At 38.3% G+C, this 17295-nt stretch overlaps 2 protein-coding genes across 7 annotated transcripts in view; one reads left to right on the plus strand and one right to left on the minus strand.

Annotated features, from left to right (window-relative positions):
• LOC129775909 (protein NASP homolog) overlaps positions 1-17295 on the minus strand; it is a 68136-nt gene that overhangs the window by 986 nt on the left and 49855 nt on the right. For 3 of the 5 annotated variants that reach the window (XM_055781143.1, XM_055781146.1, XM_055781147.1), the window contains one exon: positions 24-765. In XM_055781143.1, coding sequence (XP_055637118.1) covers positions 24-747 — 724 coding nt within the window. In that variant the 5' untranslated portion in view covers positions 748-765. Of the gene's footprint in view, positions 1-23; positions 766-5886; positions 6021-11700; positions 11858-17295 lie in introns of those variants that run through there. The other 2 variants (XM_055781144.1, XM_055781142.1) reach the window with 2 other exon arrangements.
• Positions 12093-17295, plus strand: part of LOC129775910 (uncharacterized) — a 30330-nt gene continuing 25127 nt past the window's right edge. Inside the window, exon 1 of one of the 2 annotated variants that reach the window (XM_055781148.1) lies at positions 12093-12758. The gene's annotated coding sequence lies outside the window, so the exon portion shown is untranslated. Of the gene's footprint in view, positions 12759-13073; positions 13318-17295 lie in introns of those variants that run through there. The other variant, XM_055781149.1, reaches the window with a different exon arrangement.

Consider the following 17295-nt stretch of genomic DNA (forward strand, 5'->3'; position numbering starts at 1 on the left):
AAACTATAGTAGATCTAACTTACTGTAATCATTAGCAGCATCTGTGAAGTGGCTATTTTCAAAAGATATACTTGCCAGTTCTGAATAGCAGTCGGACAAATTATCCAATGTTTTATCACCTTGTGATTCGAATATCTTCACAGCTAATTCGAGTATTTCCCATGCAACTTCCAGATTGCCGCCCGCTTTCTCGTCTTCGCAATCTACACTTTCTTCTTCTTTCTCCTCCTCAGCTCCATTCGATGTTGAGGGTCCTGGTTGAGGTTCTTCGTCCGTCTTCGATGACGATCCGGCCTCTCCATCTTCTTTTTTGGAATCATCTTCCTCCGGTGATTTGGAGCACTGTTCTTCCTCCGATTGTTTCACCTCAGCATCATCAGTGGCTTTTTCCTCACCGTCTTTTTTTTCTTCATCATCAACCTGTCCATTCGCCGAGCCTCCTTCATCCCCCCCTTCTCCATCCTCGTCATCTTCATCGTCCGCTTCCTCTTCCTCACCTGGCACTATCAGATTATTTTCATCCTTGCCTATCGCTATCAGAGATTTAGCATACAGCAGATAAGGAAGCCCGCATTGTTCCGCTGTGGCTCCGTACAGTTCCGAATAAATAGCACAACATGAGCTTAGATCATCCGCAGCATCCATGTACTGTTTCATGCAATAGTTGCGACTGCCTCGACCGAACAACTCCTTCGCCTCTGCTAGCTTGTCCTCGGTTGTGACGAGTGATTCAGACATTTCGGCCATTTCGAACTTTTTGTGGTCCTGTAAAATATATTATAAAGAAAAATGTTTTCATAATTTCTATAACAGTTTTTTTAACTAGTATAAACAAAATGTATTGTCAATGAGCATTAGTTAACATTTCGCGATCCAACTCTGAGAAGGAACTATCTCTAGACACAGGACTACGTTTTTCATTTATGTACCGGAGTGTAAGTTTCAAATTTCGAAAACGTGAGCGTTACAATTCGGGTGTAAGGTTTCGATTACTCCCTCGTTTTGGCCCATATCTATAACATTCTTTTCAATAATTCTCATTCTCCTTCCCCTTTGCGGCTGATATAACTTGTGTACTATCCCCAATAGACAAAAATATTTTATTACTAAAGGCGAATGAACTGAAAAAGTTTAAAGCCTCTTTAACCTCTACGTCAATTCTGCAGTCGAGTCTCAGACACACCATATAGTTGACGTAGGATACACATAATAGTCATTACAAAATAAAATCTACCGTAATTTACCAAGTGTAAATACCACGCGAGTAAAGAACTTTATGTACGCTATTTATTATGTTAATGCGTTGCAAAAGTTTTTGCACATCTGTGTTTTGTTTCGAATCTGTGTTTTATTTCCGTATCAGATTCTTCCTCAGCCTGTAGAGAGTCTCGATTGATGATTGGAAACGCGAAATCATTGAGAAACTCTATTGTCGGTCGCAAACCCGGGAATGACAAGCGTTGGAGACAAAACTTAGCCCCAAGCTCTGTAAAACGTGTGAGTAACCCCAATTCCAAGATATCAGAGCCGAAGGACGACTCACCGAGAAGGCCTTAAAGATACTATGTCGCTAACGGAACCTGTGGGGGACCAGGGCATCCCTTACCGTGTTACAGCAGGACACTGACACAGTGGACCGTTATTTCCCTAGCGACTTTAGTAAAACAAAACAAAAAAAACGGAAGGAGCGAACGAAAACAAAACGTTAATCGTTCTAGTCAGATGCCTCTTCAGCTACAACACCTCAGGTACCTTTAAGTTAACTGAATATGACTCGGTGGAAGCATGTTATCTCGTTCACAGAACCAAGGGTTTTGATTGAACCGCTTCAATCAAGTCATCCCAGATAGCATTACGCTTACTAGATATGAACCAGTAGAGGCGTATCATTTCAATTAATGAACCACAGATTGTACTGGAACCGATGACAATGAGGGTGGTGAATTGAGCCTGTGAGGCAAGAGGCTAGATAAGGAAACTGTCGAAGCGCAAACCCAGATCGAACAACGGCGGCCTAGATTGACCAGAAATGAATTAAGAATCATTACTCGATATCACTTTGACTGGGACATACAATGCTTGAATTCAGTAAAGTGTTTAAGTCATTCTTCGTCGAAACTGACCGCCAAGCTCATGCTATCAGTAGCAAGCGTAATCGCTCATCGCTCTTACTCATCTAGCTTCCTCTAGGACAGGAAAAAGGATCAGAACTGATGCTTCTGTTGACACGACGGATCTGATCAACGCAAATCGAATTTCTCCAAACCTACCGTCTGGTAGTGCAGCACCTGGTCAACCTCAACCTGATGGCTCCAACTAAATGCACAAGAGACTCTCTCATTCAGCTCCAGTATTATTTTCATCATGTGCAGTAAATACCACAACTGGAACCCGGAATAACAACTCAGCGCTGCCTATTTTGTCTACTGTTAATGGTAAGACTCCTACTAGTATATGTCCGGCCGTCGCCAGACAAGATACTACACCACTGATATGTGATTCAATTATGCAGACATCACCTGTATCAACGCCCCCGCCAATTGTTACCACCCACGTGAGAGACAAGAGACCAGCCAAAGACGATCGACATGAACGTACCGTTGTTATTTTGTCAGTGTCATCACAGCCTCGACACATTTCTAACCATTATCCAGTGGCGTCAACGAGCTCAACTGTTCCTGTCACCACCACACCATCCAAACCAAGACGTCAGCATACCGTTTCAAATAATCACCACCCTATAGCTCAATCGACGAGAACTCAAGGGTTAGTAGTTAGCTTTAGTGATTCATCTAACTGTATTTCGAATAGTGTGAATACCGCACTCTCGACCAACCCTCCGCTGCTGTCCGTGACTCCTCCAGCAAAACGCGCTAATTGGTTCTGTCTCCCGTTTTCTACCTCACGAAACGTGCGAGAACATAGTATCATATGTTTCTGGCAGATGCAATTGCGACCCATCCTTCGTAAGGTTACAAATTAATACGCCAGAATAGAGAAGACAGTAGACCGATAACCTTCCTGTCATTCAAATTGAATGTGCCGGAATCAGTTGAAAGCATTATTTGTTCCAACAATTTTTGGCCAGCTGGTGTTTCGATCACTCCTTTTTTAGATCGATCACTGGTACGAGCACGTCGCAACCCCACGACTCCCCTAATACAACAACCATTCAGGGTCCACGGTCAGCAATACCAGCAATTTCTGAACGGTTCTCCTGTTCGACTGCAACCAGCGAACAACGCCTCAGAAGTGTAACGCGTGGCAGCTCTACCTCAAAGGATCCCTCCCCCACCGCAATACAGGAGTGCACAAAAATACAATACAAATACAAATGTGCGAACCTCTCTCGTGTAGACAACAAATTTTTAATTTATTATCAGAATGTTGGTGGCATCAACACAACTATTGCTGACTATTATATAGCATGTTCCGATGCTTCTTATGATGTGTTCGCATTCACAGAAACGTAGCTCAACAATAACACATATACGGTATACCGCCTAGATCGATCCATTGAGAATAGCAGCAAACTTACTGGTGGTGGAGTTCTGTTGGAGGTTAGCTCAAAATTGAAATCACACGAAATATTCCCTCCAGATGGGCGATCGGTTGAGCAAATCTGGGCAGCTATCTCGTTGGACAATCATACGATGCTAGGTAGTGCGGACTGAATCAAAACGGCTGTCAAAAAAAATCCAATTGCAATGTCAAAAGAGATCCAACGATCAGAAGTGTTATTTTTCTTATGATAATCAACACTATAAAAGAGGTATTGTTGTCAAGGGCAAAAATAATTAAAATTATAAAATGAACGAGCTACATTTTTCCGTCAATTGTTTGATTAACCATTGCATCTCTGAAAGAGCATCTCAGCCTTTCACTGAGCAACGCATTTTTAATGTCCCCTCTCTTTGACATAACGTTTTTCCGAACGAAATAAAAACAAACGAAGTCAGAGTCACGTAAATGTTTACTCCTGCGATTTGAAAATATTCGATAGAAAGTGGAAGGAAGAGATGCCAGATGATTTAAAATATATATATATATATATATATATATATATATATATATATATATATATATATATACAGCCATTCCATGCCAAATCAATATAGTGGTTCTCAGATCTTCGTCAAAAGTGGTAATTTTGTTCTTTATCGCAAAACATTAAACTCGTATTTTTTTATTTTTTCATTAGGGTGCCCATTTCCATTTTAGAGTGATCCAAAAAATCATTTTTTTCCACTTTTTCCCAAAATGACATTTTCAAAAATTTATAACTTTCGAACCACTTAACCGATTTAGATGATCGACATATCAAATTCAAGCCAATGAGCTTTAATTGAGAAATATTGAACTTGCAGATAATATAGATCCTATTTTCGCAATTATTGATTGTAGTCGTTTTTTAATGTATTCATGGCTTTGGACTAGAGGGCGCTTTTTTATATTTTTTTCTTGAAAGCTGAGAATTTTTACATAAAATATCTCGATATCAGAGATGCTATTTTTCTCGTTTTTGAAATATGATTTTTCAAAACTAATCGATGGTTCGAAAACAATTTTTCACCATTTTTCCCACTACAAAAAGTCATAACTTTTGAACTATTGGACCGATCCATCGACATATCAAATTGAAGCTTACGAGTTATTTTTCTATGAAAAAATTTTACTTTTGCGAAAAAATTGAATTTTTATTTTTGTAATCATTGATTCAGTTAGTTTTTCATAGTTTTCTCGGTTAAAGATAGGAGCGCTATATTTTTTTATATTTTTCATGGAAAGCTGAGGATTATTTACCTAACATATCTCGATATCAGAGATGCTATAATTATCGTTTTTAAGTTATAACTTTGTAAATTTAACATGTTTTAAGTCTTCGATCAATATTCATATGTGACTAAACTAGACCTATGCTACTAGAATCCAAACTTCCCGCAAGTGTGATATTTTTTCAAATTTTGCTTATTGGCTTCCATTTAATATACCGATCATCTAAATCGGTTCACTAGTTAAAATGTTATGATTTTTATGCAGAATGTTATTTTTGGACATAGGGCGAAAAATGATTTTCGAACCACCGGTTAACTTTGAAAACTCATATCTAAAAAACGAAAAAAATAACATCTCTGATATCGATATATGTTATGTAAAAAACCTCAGCTTTCAAGAAAAAATATAAACAAATATAGCGTCCTCTAGTCCAAAGTCATAAAAAAATTAAAATACGACTACAATCAATAATTACTGAAATATAATTATTTTTTTCGCAAGTTAAATATTTTTTAATAAAAGGCTAGGTCATTAGTTTCAATTTTATATGTCGATCATCTAAATCAGTTCAGTGATTCAAAAGTTAATAATTTTCATTTGTCATTTTTGGGAATAAGTGGAAAAAATTGATTTTTCGGACCACTTAATAACTTATGCGTTGTAAGTGTGTTTAAATGTTTCAACGATTTACACATACCTACATACACATACATACGCGTTGTTAATTTTTATAAAAATCAGTATTTCTTCGTTGATATATTGGACATCCACCAAGGCTTGCGGTCTTGTCGTTGAAGAAATTTATAAGAAAATGCAGTGTATATTTTCCATCCGCCATGCAAGGCTATACAAGTTTTAGATCACCACACGGCCATGAACCATGTCTGTGGTAACAATATGGAACAGTAACCCATATTTCGTCATAAGCAGACCCGAGAGCGAATGTAAGTTGTTGAAAATAGAATCGATGTTGTTTAAATACTTGGAAGACATAGTCCTGACCCTAACTTAATTATTTTTCAATAAATCTCCTTGCATTTCAGCAAAACAATCTTATCTAGAACAGAAAATAATTATCAGAAACAATTTTCGTTCAAGATTTCTCCTTACCTGCAGAGAATGCAATTTTTCATTAATTGTGAATAACCGTATCTCCTCTTTCGTCTGCAATGATGTCAGGACAAAAGAACGAGTTCCAAACTTCATACACACCAGATGGGCCAACCAGAAGGACTGCCGGGCCGCAGGTTGAGTATCGCTGGTCTAATGTCATGTGATATAAACTAAATATAATAACTTTTCTGTATTAAAACTATGGAAAAATGTCATATGGTGAGTCGAATATCTTTGATGTGATGAATAAAGCGTCTATAACAAAAATGAAGTGTTTTACAGATATGTCTGTAAATTTACAAACATATTTGGAAATCTGGCATCCCTGGTGGTCTGGGAATTTATTGCAAGAAATCGCTTGAAAACATGCATGAATTTGCTTGAAAATGAAGTGGATTGAGTCCGCACCACTTAGATACGATGTACCTTGGTATTGCTTACATTCCTCCTGATCGTACCAATGATTCCGCGGTTATGAATCAACTTATTTCTACACTTCACTGGATAACACAACGAATGGAATTGGATGACAGCGTCATCTTGCTGGGTGATTTTAACATGCCTGGTATCGCTTGGGGTTCCAGCGTATCGAAATATCTATATCCAGATATTTCTCATTCATCTGTTAATCCATTGATTGATCGCCTGATAGATTGCTTTAGCACTGCTGGAATATGTCAAATGAATGGTATCCTCAACGACAATAACCGTATTCTAGACCTATGTTTCGCAAGTTCAGAGATAGTTCACAACATAGCTGTGATTAAAGCACCTTCTCTTTTGGTGAAACAATGTCGTCATCATCCTCCACTTTTGATCTCTGTGTCCGTTACACCACCATTTCTTTTTGCCCCTTACTATCGAGTCAGTTTATTATAACTATCGCAAAGCCAACTTCGCGTCAATGAATCGTTTCTTTCTTAGCATCGATTGGGACGAAATGTTGAATGACCATGCCATAGACAAAGCCACATCATCCTTGAACAATGTATTGCTTTACGCGATCGAACAGTTTGTTCCCAAAAAGGTAAATAGTAAACAACCCCACCCACCATGGCTGAATCACAATCTAAAACGCCTGAGAACAATAAAAAGATCAAACCTACGGAAATTTGCTAAATATCGCTGTGACTTGTGGAGAAACCGGTATTGAGTTGCGAACAAACATTATAAAAATTTTAACAAAGTCCTGTGTAACGCCTATAAAAATCGCATTCAGTCAAACCTGCGTGCCAATCCAAGAGGTTTCTGGAGACATGTTGACAGCCAGAGAAAAGAGATTGGTTTGCCTACCGTAATGATGCGCGACAACGATTTTGCTGATACCAAAGAAGGTATCTGTGAGCTGTTTCGGAAGCAGTTTAGCGGTGTTTTTGTTGACGAAAAACTCAATAGTCATCAAATTTCTTCAACTATTAGCAACGTTCCCAGCCTGTCGTCTGTTGGTAATAATCCGTCAATAAATGCCGTTATTGTACACGATGCCTGTAAAAAATTAAGGATTTCTTCAAATGCTGGACCTGACGGTATCCCTTCTATTATTTTGAAGAAGTGCTCAAGCAACCTCTCGACACCGTTGAGCATCTTGTTCCGCCGTTCCATCCTCTGTGGTACTTTTCCAAATGTGTGGAAGAAGTCATTCGTGTTCCCGATATTCAAGAAGGGTTGCAAGAAGAACGTCAGGAATTACAGAGGAATTGCCTGCCTATGCGCTATCTCCAAACTATTTGAGATCATTATTTTGGATTACATTTCCCATGCTAGCAACAGCTACATTGCAGATGAACAACATGGATTCATGTCTAAGAGATCAACGACTACAAATCTCGTTCTGTATTCTTCGTACATCGTCCGCTCTCTAGAATCTCGAAATCAAATTGATGCGGTGTACACAGATTTTTCTGCAGCGTTTGATTTAATCAACCGCGACATTGCAATAGCTAAGCTCCATCGTCTTGGATTCCACGGTTCTTTTTTGAAGTCCCTTCATTCATACCTCACTGATCGCGAAATGTCAGTGAAATTAGGAGACACTATATCTACGTCTTTACGCGTAACATCAGGTGTTCCTTAAGGCAGTCACCTGGGTCCATACATATTTCTGTTGTACCTTAACGATGTAAATTTTAGCCTCAAGTGTCTGAAACTTTCATATGCGGATGACTTTAAATTGTTCCTCTCAGTGAACTGCATCGAAGAAGCTGAGTTTTTACAACAGCAATTAGACATATTCGCCGAATGGTGTGTAACCAACAGGATGTTTTTAAACCCATCAAAATGTTCAGTCATTTCATTCTCACACAAGCGTTCGTCAATAAGCTTCGGATATAAGCTGCATGGTGTTTTACTTGACCGTATCAACACCATCAAAGACCTCAGGATTATATTGGATTGTAAATTAACCTTTTGAGACCATATATCCTTCATCATATCTAAAGCGTCTAAAACTCTTGGTTTTCTCTTCCACGTCACAAAGGATTCCAAGGACGTACACTGCATTAAGGCTCTCTATTGCTCATTGGTACGCTCGATTCTTGAATATGCATGCGTGGTTTGGTCACCGTATTACCAGAATAATGTTCAGCGAATTGAGTCGATACAGCGAAAATTCGTTCGTTTCGCCTTGCGCAATTTACCGTGGAATGATCCAATAAACCTACCAAGATACGAGGATCGCTGCAAATTGATTGGACTGGACTCATTAGTTTCACGCAGGAACGTTGCCAAGGCCCTATTTACCTCCGACTTGATTTTGTCGAACATCGATTGTTCTGAGCTCCTTCGGTTGATTAATTTCAACATAAATCACCGTAATTTACGATCTCAGAACTATTTATACATCCCATCAACCCGAACAAATTACGGGTATAATGAACCTATATCTAGCATGTGCCGCGTATTTAACCGTTGTAGTGTCTGTTTCGATTTCCATCTGTCTCGTTCGTCCCTCAAAAAACAGGAAGTGGGTTATATCTATGGTATAACCGCAAGGGTGACGTAGGACTATCGTTGATTTAGAGATCATTTGTATGAAGTTGAATCTGAATTCATTCTGAATGAATGAATATTTGGAGAACTTCTAAAACGAGAGCGTTACGTTGGAGGCACAAGGTTTTATGCATCCAATATTGGATACGGAAATATCCTACTGATGGGGAAGAATAATCTTCAGAAGCTATCCTGTTGATTGCGATTGATTGAAAAATCACAAAACCTAATGTATTTGGTCACAGTGTTACATGGATAGAAAACATTCAAATAAACTTTTTCACATGAATGTATTTTTAAATTCCCAGAGGAACTGGCAGATTATTTTCAGTAACGATTAGATATTTCCACATTTTCCTCGATACTGGAAGCCCACCAGTGGTTAATACTAATTCGATAACCACCTATTAAAAGCACTTGACTGAAACATATTTGGTCACAGTGTTACATGGATAGAAAACATTCAAATAAACTCTTTCACATGAATGTATTTTTAAATTCCTAGAGGAACTGGCAGATTATTTTCCGGATCTTTTCGATCCAAACGGAAAGAATTCCGTGCGTGTATGTGTGTGTGTGTAGCGGCTGCTTCGAGATCTTCCCGGGGAACCGTTTGTAGCATTACTCTCCTCCTGATGGATTCCCTTCTTGCCTAAGGTGCACAAACAGGCTCTTAGTGACACCGTTCATCCACCGTTCAAATGAAGAGCTTCACCACAACAGCGACAACATGCTCCAATCGCTGTTCAATTAGAAATAAGTGGATTTCCGAGCGGCGCTCGCTTATATACCGATTGGTGATTTCAATAGCCTATTTTGAAAGCAAATTTAAGACTATTGAAACAAGTTTTTGGATCAGAAAGTAACAAGTATAGAACGCGTAGACGTTTTATCTTTCGAATGAAGTGTATATCATACCATTTCGTTCAGTTGTTTAGGAGCTATTAACACTCAAAACCTCGGTCTCCGGCGTAACGCTTTCGTTTTCGAAACTTTGATTTTACACCCCGGTATAGAAATGAAAGACGTAGTCCTACGTCAAAACATGTATTCTATTGCTCTTAATTAACTTGATTAGTTACAGTAGTATATATTTACATAGTTGTAGTTTGTAGTGGTAGTATTATAAGTGTTGTAGTAGTTATTATGAAGCATTAGGGCATCCATGTATAGCCTGTTGTCTTTGTAAAATAAAATAAATAAAATAAATAAAGGGTAGATTAGCACTACGATGAACACCTGAATAGCGATTTTTCCTGCGGGACTTCCTGCGAAATATTGATTTGCACGACAAAATAGCCAATGCAAAATATTAGCTTAATCGGACATCATTTTCAGGTTCCGCAGACGTAAAAAATTGAGACAAAGTGGATATCAGATGAAAGCAACTCGCGCATGGGGCTGTATGAAAAGCATTATAGTGGTGATGAATATGCTATTCAGCATGGTACCAGGCGCTTAGGAGGCGATTGGCCATTGAGAGTTTTCTCCAAGTTTTTTCAAAATCGGATCACCTTTTACATTCCGCAGAATATAGGCATAAGTTCTGGCGTCCCCTGTTGTGAAAAAAAGGACATCTAGTTTCGGTCTCTCTTTCGTTTGTCTCTCAACTTTCTGACACTTAGTATTTTTGTTGTTTTTACTACTTTCTCTACTAGTACCTTCGTAGGCATCTTTCTTTTTTTTTGCTAGCTGGTTTCCTTCTGGGCACATTTTTACGGTCAAGTGGTTTGGGTTCCAAACCACTTCCTTTGGGTATTCGTACAACTTTTTACAGTGCGTTCTACGCCTTTTCTGCTCCTGCTCTCTTTCTCTGTATTAACCTACCCTCGCACCGTTAATATCGAGGCGCAGGTGCAATTTTATGTATACCAGATCCATTGCGAAACATGCTGAGCAAATCAATCGCGCGTAAATCGCTCGCTCGAAATGAAAATACAATGCGGGAAAAGAAAAATAATGCAACCTAAGCTCCACTTTTGTACCTGAGTACAAACGATTATTTGCCTTCAGCCAGCAAGCAGCCAGCAACCACATATACAGACGGTTTGTCTAGTCACGAAGTCTGAGATCGAAATCGCTTCAGATTGTTTCAAATAATGTGTTGGGGATGAAAGATTTCACACTGCATGGCAAATTTTTATCTTTTCAATTTTTTTTTCTCGAATCCGAGGGTGATACCCGATGATGATATAAAGTTTTAATGGGTTTTTAATGTGTAGTTTCTACTACAATACCCCTACTGTCTTCTCGTCAGCTTTTCGGCCTATCCATGCCTAGTGCGAAGCTTTGTGCTCCCAATGATCGGGTGGATTTACTTCTAGCATATAGCATCATAACCAGTGAAAGTAGCTGCCCGAAATTTGGATTTTGTATTTATCTTATCCAAAATTCAACACTGTGTCCGACATCGATTGGTATTTGATGATGTCTGGTGAGGAAGATCAAGAGATTTCGTCAATTTTCACAATCCATAGATTTTAGTAAGTCATTTTTCCTAGTCAACAAGTTGTGTCCCGTGCGGACGTTTATTGATATGGACTTGAAGAAACGCTTCCTAATCCGTAACAAACAAAGAGGTTCATATATCGACTTCCACACAGATATAAAGTCGTTCAGCCATGTGAGTCCTTGTTCTACAGATGCACACTACACATACTTTGTAACATTATCGATCAATTGCATAACGCAGGGAATTTGAAACACCTCATTAAATATGTAGGACTCTATAGCATAATTGATTAATGGGTTCACTAAACTTAATACGTGTGTGTTCATTCTCACACAGGTCAATGTATGTTATGGTCGCCACATTCTACACACCTTCCTATACAAAACAAACACTGAGCCTATTTTGGTAGAGTTCAGCCAAACATCCACTAGACACAACGAAGGGTAATAAACACCAAATTATTTTACTATCGAAAAACGAATATCGAGACGCACCAGAATGATACAAAATCATCATCACGTACACGTAATTTGTCTGGTCACGCAAACCCGGGTGACTAAACAGTACAATGCATATTCGATCTAACCGAATACCGGCGGAACTGAGTGACACATAACAATAAACAGTTTGTCCTATTGATTTCTTCGCCCGATTCACAATGCGCAGGCTCACTACAACGCGACCAATGTGTGGGTGCAGAAAGTAGGGACGACATCGGTAAACATAAGGCGAAATGTTTTTTTTCTCTCTTCTCGCTGTCATCACGATGTTCCTCAGTAGTGGGATCCAATTCGCCCAGGAAAAAAGACTAAATTTCGAGCGCTCAGCACGAAAGGACTCTAGCACCGCAGTCCGTCCTGACACAGAATTACAGTACTTAGAAAAATCGGGTTGGAATTTTAAAGCCAAACAGAAAATTCACATTCGCTTCATTCCAAAAAAAAATTCCAAATAATACTACACTCTGCTTTGCCTTTAAATGTGTCCCGCTTTCTCGAAGATTGCTTTTTAAATGTACAGAGTGTATTAAACAAAGTTCGACAGAAGTGTGTCCCTGCTTTCAAACCAGGATATCAATTGCAGTTTAAGTGTTGCTGCTATAAAAGTGAATCAATTTTTCAAGTTTCAAAGTGCTACCCGCAAATGCTAAAGTTCAGGCTATGAAAGTTGCTCCAAAAAATTTTCCACGTCGTTTATTGTTGCCCTGTGAATGTTGAAAGTTTCCGAAAGGGGATCATAAGAATATATATCCAGCGTTCGTTACGAGTGAATGTTTTCATTGCACAGTTTTTCAGTTGTGCAGATACAGCATAAATTAGAAAGTTTCATGAGATAAAACGAATCCTTTAAAAAAAAAGGATACGCGCAATTGTAAAAAAAGTTACTACTACATCTAAGCACCACCAATTCACGGTTATACTTGACTCAGGTAAGGTTTACTTTCATCTTAACAGTGTAGTGAAACAATAAGAGAAATAATAATGTTTACTACGTTTGAAATATCACGACGATGAACATGATTCAAAAGAGAAAACGCGCTGTATATATCGTCCTTTATCGATTGAAAACACATCCAAAAATACGGTTATTTTCACCTTTATGTCAATGCGCTGTGACCAATGGTTACAGAGTCAAAATAGTCGTGCAAGTTATATCAAACAAGATAATTAAAATTTAAAACATATTTTGTTACATAGTCAAAGTTCATTCCTAGTCACGAGAAGGTTGAAAAGCACAAAATACAAGTTCTGTTGTACGAGAAACAATTGGAAATTCTATGCAAATTATGTATTAGTGAAATAGGGAAATAGTGAAATGATAAAAAAATATTTGCCTATTCATATTCCTAATTTATCGATATTTTGACCCTAACAATAAGTAGCGGGAACAAAAAAGGTGTTGTTAGACAAGATTGGTGACAGTTAGGAATGCGAAATCTAGGAAAAGTTTATATTTATTTTGGAGGGAGCGTATGCTAATGAAACAAGGTGAAAACCTATTTGTCTTGTCACCTATCGTTGTGAAACGTCTTCTGCTGTCATATTGTACATTATGCGCACAAACAGACAAGGAAATTGGAAAATAAAAAAAAATCGATGCCGAATGACTTAAAAATGCATGAAACGTCGAGATCTGGTGTCATGTCGAAAAAAATCGACCTTCTGGGACCTAAGCCTGAGTGGCAATGAAGGCATGAAAAAAATAATCATCGAATTTGAAGAACCATGTACATTTGGTTTATTGGCCCAAAAAAATGACCTGTGCATGATTTAGGGACACCTCAAAGATCTCAAAGTTTTGATTTTTTGATCCTCGAAAATCTTCCAAGGGAAATTTGGAAAATCGAAATTTGTTTTTCGATGCCAAATGATTTAAAAATGCGTAAAACGTCGAGAAAAAAGCTCATCTGTATGTTCTGCAACGGAAATTAAATAAATTAAATTAATCATTAATGTTCAAGAGTCCGAAACAGCAAAAAGACAGGTATTGTCACGTCACAAAAGTACTGGCCTGGCAACAAGCGAATTCAACTGTAAAATATTCTCCACTGAAGATTCTTGTAGGAAATTATCTCAATTTTACTATAACATCGTTTGAATTCGTGTGATTTAAAAAACATACGAAAACACAACAAAGGTCAAAATTTTGTCACGTCACGCTGGAATGGATCGTATACTCTTCGTGGCTTGACAACAACTTCTTGAGACATTTGATTTTCCTCTATTTTTGAACCGATCTTAACGAAATATTGTGAGTTACATCTTGACATCGAAGGTGCCTTTGATAATGCTTCTTATCTATCAATGGCACAAGCTATGAGAAAAAGACACTTCGATAACTGCATAGTCCAATTGATCCAGGGCTTCATTGAAATATCTAGGTGTTATCTTAGATGCCAAACTAAACTGGAACGCGCACTTAGATTCAATAATCAGCAAGGCCAACTCAGCCCTATGAGCATGCTCTAAAATGATAGGAAGAACATGAGGCCTTAAACCAAAAATGGTTATGTGTGTCTACACTGCAATTGTGCGGCCTAGGATAACCTATGCCTCACTTGTATGGTGGCCAAAGACTAAAGAGACTGTAGCTACAAAAAAGTTAAACAAACTCCAACGACTAGCATGCGTTGCAATTACTGGAGCAATGCGAAGCACTCCCTCAAAGACATTGGAGGCTATCCTTCACCTGGTACCTTTTCAGACAGATATAACTGCAAAAATGGAATGTTTAAATGTCTGCCTCAAAAGAAAATATAGACATGCTAATCTGCATATTCTCAGACAGTCAAGCGGCACTTAAAGCTCTAAATGCTTTTGAATGCTCTTCAAAAATTGTCTGGGAATGCATTTCCCTTTTACGGCAATTAAGTCAGATAAGTTGGGTACAATTGTACTGGATTCCTGGCCATTGCGGTATAGAGGGCAACGAGCGAGCAGATGAACTTGCCAGGAACGGCTCAAATTCACCATTCACTGGTCCAGAACCATTCTGTGGACTTTCTGACTGTGTGTTGAAAAGTGAGCTGAATAAATCGGAAGACCGGGAAGTGACAGCCAATTGGATGGCTACAAAACTTAAACAGGCAAAAAAATTTATTACACCGAGTATTAAAATTACTCAACAACTGCTAAGCCTTAGTAAGAAAGACCTCACTGGTCTTGTAACAGGACACTGCCCGAGTAAATACCATCTTAAAAACATAGGTTTAGCACAAGATGATATTTGTCGCTTTTGTAATGCCGAAAGCGAAACCTCGGAACATTTGCTCTGTAACTGCGGAGCTCTTACTAGACGCAGACTTCAACACCTTGATAAAGCTATTCTGGAGCCCAAGGAAATTTGGTCTGCATCGCCGGTCAGGATTATAAATTTTATCAAACAGATTATCCTTGATTGGCACCTATCTCGCTATAGCTTTCAGTCTACTCCTTCATCAATAACTAGTAGATAAGCTTGAAGTGTAGTATAAAAAAGGGGTATACCGCAAAAGTTCAAAATAATGGACGCCACACCCAACAGGGTAAAAAAATTGTGGGTTGCTCTATTTTTGTGACGTGGGAACGCTTCATAATACCCGTTTTTCGAATGCTTGTTTCTCATAAATTACAAAATGAAACCTAGATCCACCCATGGTTTTTTAAACAAGTAGTTAACTATCCATTCAATGCTAGACATTAAAGTTTGGTTGAGCAAGTGCAGAAATATCTCAAGAAAATACTGGAAACCTCAAATATTTTAAATATAATTATGTAGTTTTTTTCAAACTCGTCCCTCTCAAAGGTTGGTGCATAAAAATCAAGTTCGTTTCAAAGAATTTATGATATAACGAGTGCTCATTCGAATAACTTTTTCAATTTCCTCCAAATTTTTGAAATTTGATTCTTTGGTGCAATGGAATTGGTCTATTGGCGTTTAAGTTGCCGTGTAGCATTTGCTGATTTTATGTTTATAGCTTCAACTGTATCGAGCACATATTTCAATGACTCAGCATGAGCTAATGGGCTGTGGTAGACCGCCTTAAAACGAGGATCTAGCAAAGTAGCGGTGACAACTATATCCACAAATTCAATATCAATATCAATATCAATATCAATATCAATATCAATATCAATATATTCAATATCAAAAATCTTACACATTGAAAACTTCAGCACTAATCTACTCAAAGCTTTCCTTAATGTTATATTACCACTTATCCACTTAACATTAACTTTACCTGAATAATCCCCTAGCTATGAACAGTAGATTAAGTTCAAATGTAAATACACAATAAATATACGAATAGATTTAAGAATTGAGTGTTCATCAATATTGTTACAATTTCCTTACATCCCATCCTTCTCCTAAAAAATATGTCACCCTTCTAAACTCGAGTACACCGCGAGTAATCGGTTTTCCACCTTACTAACCACAGATGTAAGAAAATTGTCGATGTATATAGTTTTAAAGTTATATTTAAGAATTCGGCTCCTTTAAACTTATGTAACTGAGCCTGTAAAAATAAACGAATTTGAAAAAAAAACATGTATTAATTCATTTTATTGGCCATCACTAGCCACTACTTCTTACTATCTTCTTCTTCTTCTTCAATGGCACTAACGTTCCTAGAGGAACTTCGCCGTCTCAACGTAGTTTTACTTGCGTCATTTTTATTAGTACTTAGTTCAGATTTCTATGCCAAATAACACGCCTTGAATGCATTCTGAGTGGCAAGCTCTAGAATACGCGTGATCACAGTGCAAGTCGGAGGAAATTTCTTTGACGAAAAATTCCCCCGACCAGAACGGGAATCGAACCCGAACACCCGGCATGTTAGTTATGACGCTAACCACTCGGCCAAGGGAGCACAAACTTTTTACTATCCCTCTGGCAATTTTACGGAAACCGTCGCGAAAGAAGCGTTCAACCCAAGAATGAATACAACTAATTTTTGATACTTGGTCTGGTTCTGGAGTAAAGCGTACTTCACTCAAATCGTTTTGTATCGATCGAAACGATAGTAATCGGAAGGGGCAAGCTCTCAGCTATAAAGCGGGTGAACCAGAATTTCCCATCCGCTATTCTCCAAATAGTTGGAATAGACGAATAAATGGAATATTAACGACTCGTGTTTGGTCGCATTATCTGGACGTTTTACGACAATAGCTCGCTTCAAACGGATCAATTGTAGCCCGATAAGAATACGCGTGATCACAGTGCAAGTCGGAGGAAATTTCTTTGACGAAAAATTCCCCCGACCAGAACGGGAATCGAACCCGAACACCCGGCATGTTAGTTATGACGCTAACCACTCGGCCAAGGGAGCACAAACTTTTTACTATCCCTCTGGCAATTTTACGGAAACCGTCGCGAAAGAAGCGTTCAACCCAAGAATGAATACAACTAATTTTTGATACTTGGTCTGGTTCTGGAGTAAAGCGTACTTCACTCAAATCGTTTTGTATCGATCGAAACGATAGTAA

Source organism: Toxorhynchites rutilus, chromosome 3 (assembly GCF_029784135.1).
Source record: "Toxorhynchites rutilus septentrionalis strain SRP chromosome 3, ASM2978413v1, whole genome shotgun sequence".
Taxonomy (NCBI): Eukaryota; Metazoa; Arthropoda; class Insecta; order Diptera; family Culicidae; genus Toxorhynchites; species Toxorhynchites rutilus.